Source organism: Chrysochloris asiatica, unplaced genomic scaffold, assembly GCF_000296735.1.
Source record: "Chrysochloris asiatica unplaced genomic scaffold, ChrAsi1.0 scaffold00009, whole genome shotgun sequence".
NCBI classification, from domain to species: Eukaryota; Metazoa; Chordata; class Mammalia; order Afrosoricida; family Chrysochloridae; genus Chrysochloris; species Chrysochloris asiatica.
In genome coordinates, this window is record NW_006408527.1 from 7,734,671 (window position 1) to 7,735,978 (window position 1,308).

The window sequence follows — 1,308 nt, forward strand, 5'->3', positions numbered from 1 at the left end:
CTTGCTCAGGAAAAGCCCAGTCCTCTCAAAGACTCACCTCATTGGATAATCTCCCTGTTTTAAGGTCACCTGATCTGGACTTCAATTACTTCTGCAAATCTCTTCCTAGCATTATCTACATTAGTGTTTGAGTAGCTGAGAGAAGGTGAATAGCCAGGGGGCTTTGCTGGTGCTTCTTACTGTCTCCTGGGTCTAGAAGGTTCTTTGAATCTGCTTAGCATGGCTTGGTGTTTCACTGTGGGTTTTATCTGGTTACAATTGGAAACTGAAGTTCCCGTAACTAGATGGTTGTGAATACCATCTGTTGATTTAGCCAGGAAATTATTCTTTGATTTAAAAATAAAAAAAGACACATTTAATGCCTTATAGTTATGGCGCTGCAGGATAACGTGCCGAACCGAAAGGTCAGTTTGAGCCCCAAGGACAATTCAAACCCACCAGTCGCTCCTCGGAAACCCTATACAGGGTCAGAACCAACTAGATGGCACTTAACAACAACAGTTAATTTAGAGGAAATCGCGATTAAAATGCAATGCTTCCTTATCCCTTCTGGACACTATATTTAGCTATCACTTTTACTCAACAGATAACTCAAACTTCAGCAGTTAAAAACAATAAACATTATCCTCCCAGTTTCCTGGGGTCAAGAATTAGGAGAGGCTTACCTGAGTGCTTGTGGTCTCTCACTGAGGTTACAGTTGAGCTGTCAGCTGCATCACCTGAGGACTTGACTTCGAGCTGGGACATCAATCCAACATGCTCACTCCTACCTCTTGAGAGGCACCATGGTTCCGCGCTGGTCTCCTCCAGAGCATGGCGTAAGATTATGGGCTTTGTTAGGCAAGTTGTTGTTGGGAACAGCCTTTGAGTCGGTTCCTACTCATAGTGACCCTGTATAGGGTTTCGGAGAAGCGACTAGTTGAGTCTGAATCACCAACCTTGCAGTTCAAACAGACCTTGCAATCCAGTGCATTATCCCACAGCGCCAAGTAACAGGTTACAAATTCAGGATCAGAAACAACTCAAGATACAGTTTTTCCTGTAAAGGTAGAAGTTTCGTAACAAAAAAGGGGGGAGTAGTTAATCTTACAGTCCAGGAACAGAGCATCCTAGGACCATCAAGGGAGAAAAGCACGAGCAGAATGTGGAACTCTATCCAGAGAAGCAGCGACACCAGAGATGGAGGCAGATAATGACATGCAAACAGGGAGCAGCTGAGGACTCTAGACTCATGGAATGAGAAAGGCTGTGTGCTGGAGGCCAGAAGGCAGGCTTATAGAATGTGCCCTTTGGTTGTTTAAATGATTG

General features: G+C 44.4%; 1 protein-coding gene across 1 annotated transcript in view; it reads left to right on the forward strand.

Moving 5' to 3' along the window:
* The first annotated feature begins 813 nt into the window (after positions 1 to 813).
* The window catches only part of LOC102830276 (protein transport protein Sec24-like At4g32640-like), a 7,609-nt gene continuing 7,114 nt past the window's right edge, over positions 814 to 1,308 (forward strand). The window contains exon 1 of the mRNA XM_006834197.1: positions 814 to 818. Coding sequence (XP_006834260.1) covers positions 814 to 818 — 5 coding nt within the window. The remainder of the gene's footprint in view (positions 819 to 1,308) is intronic.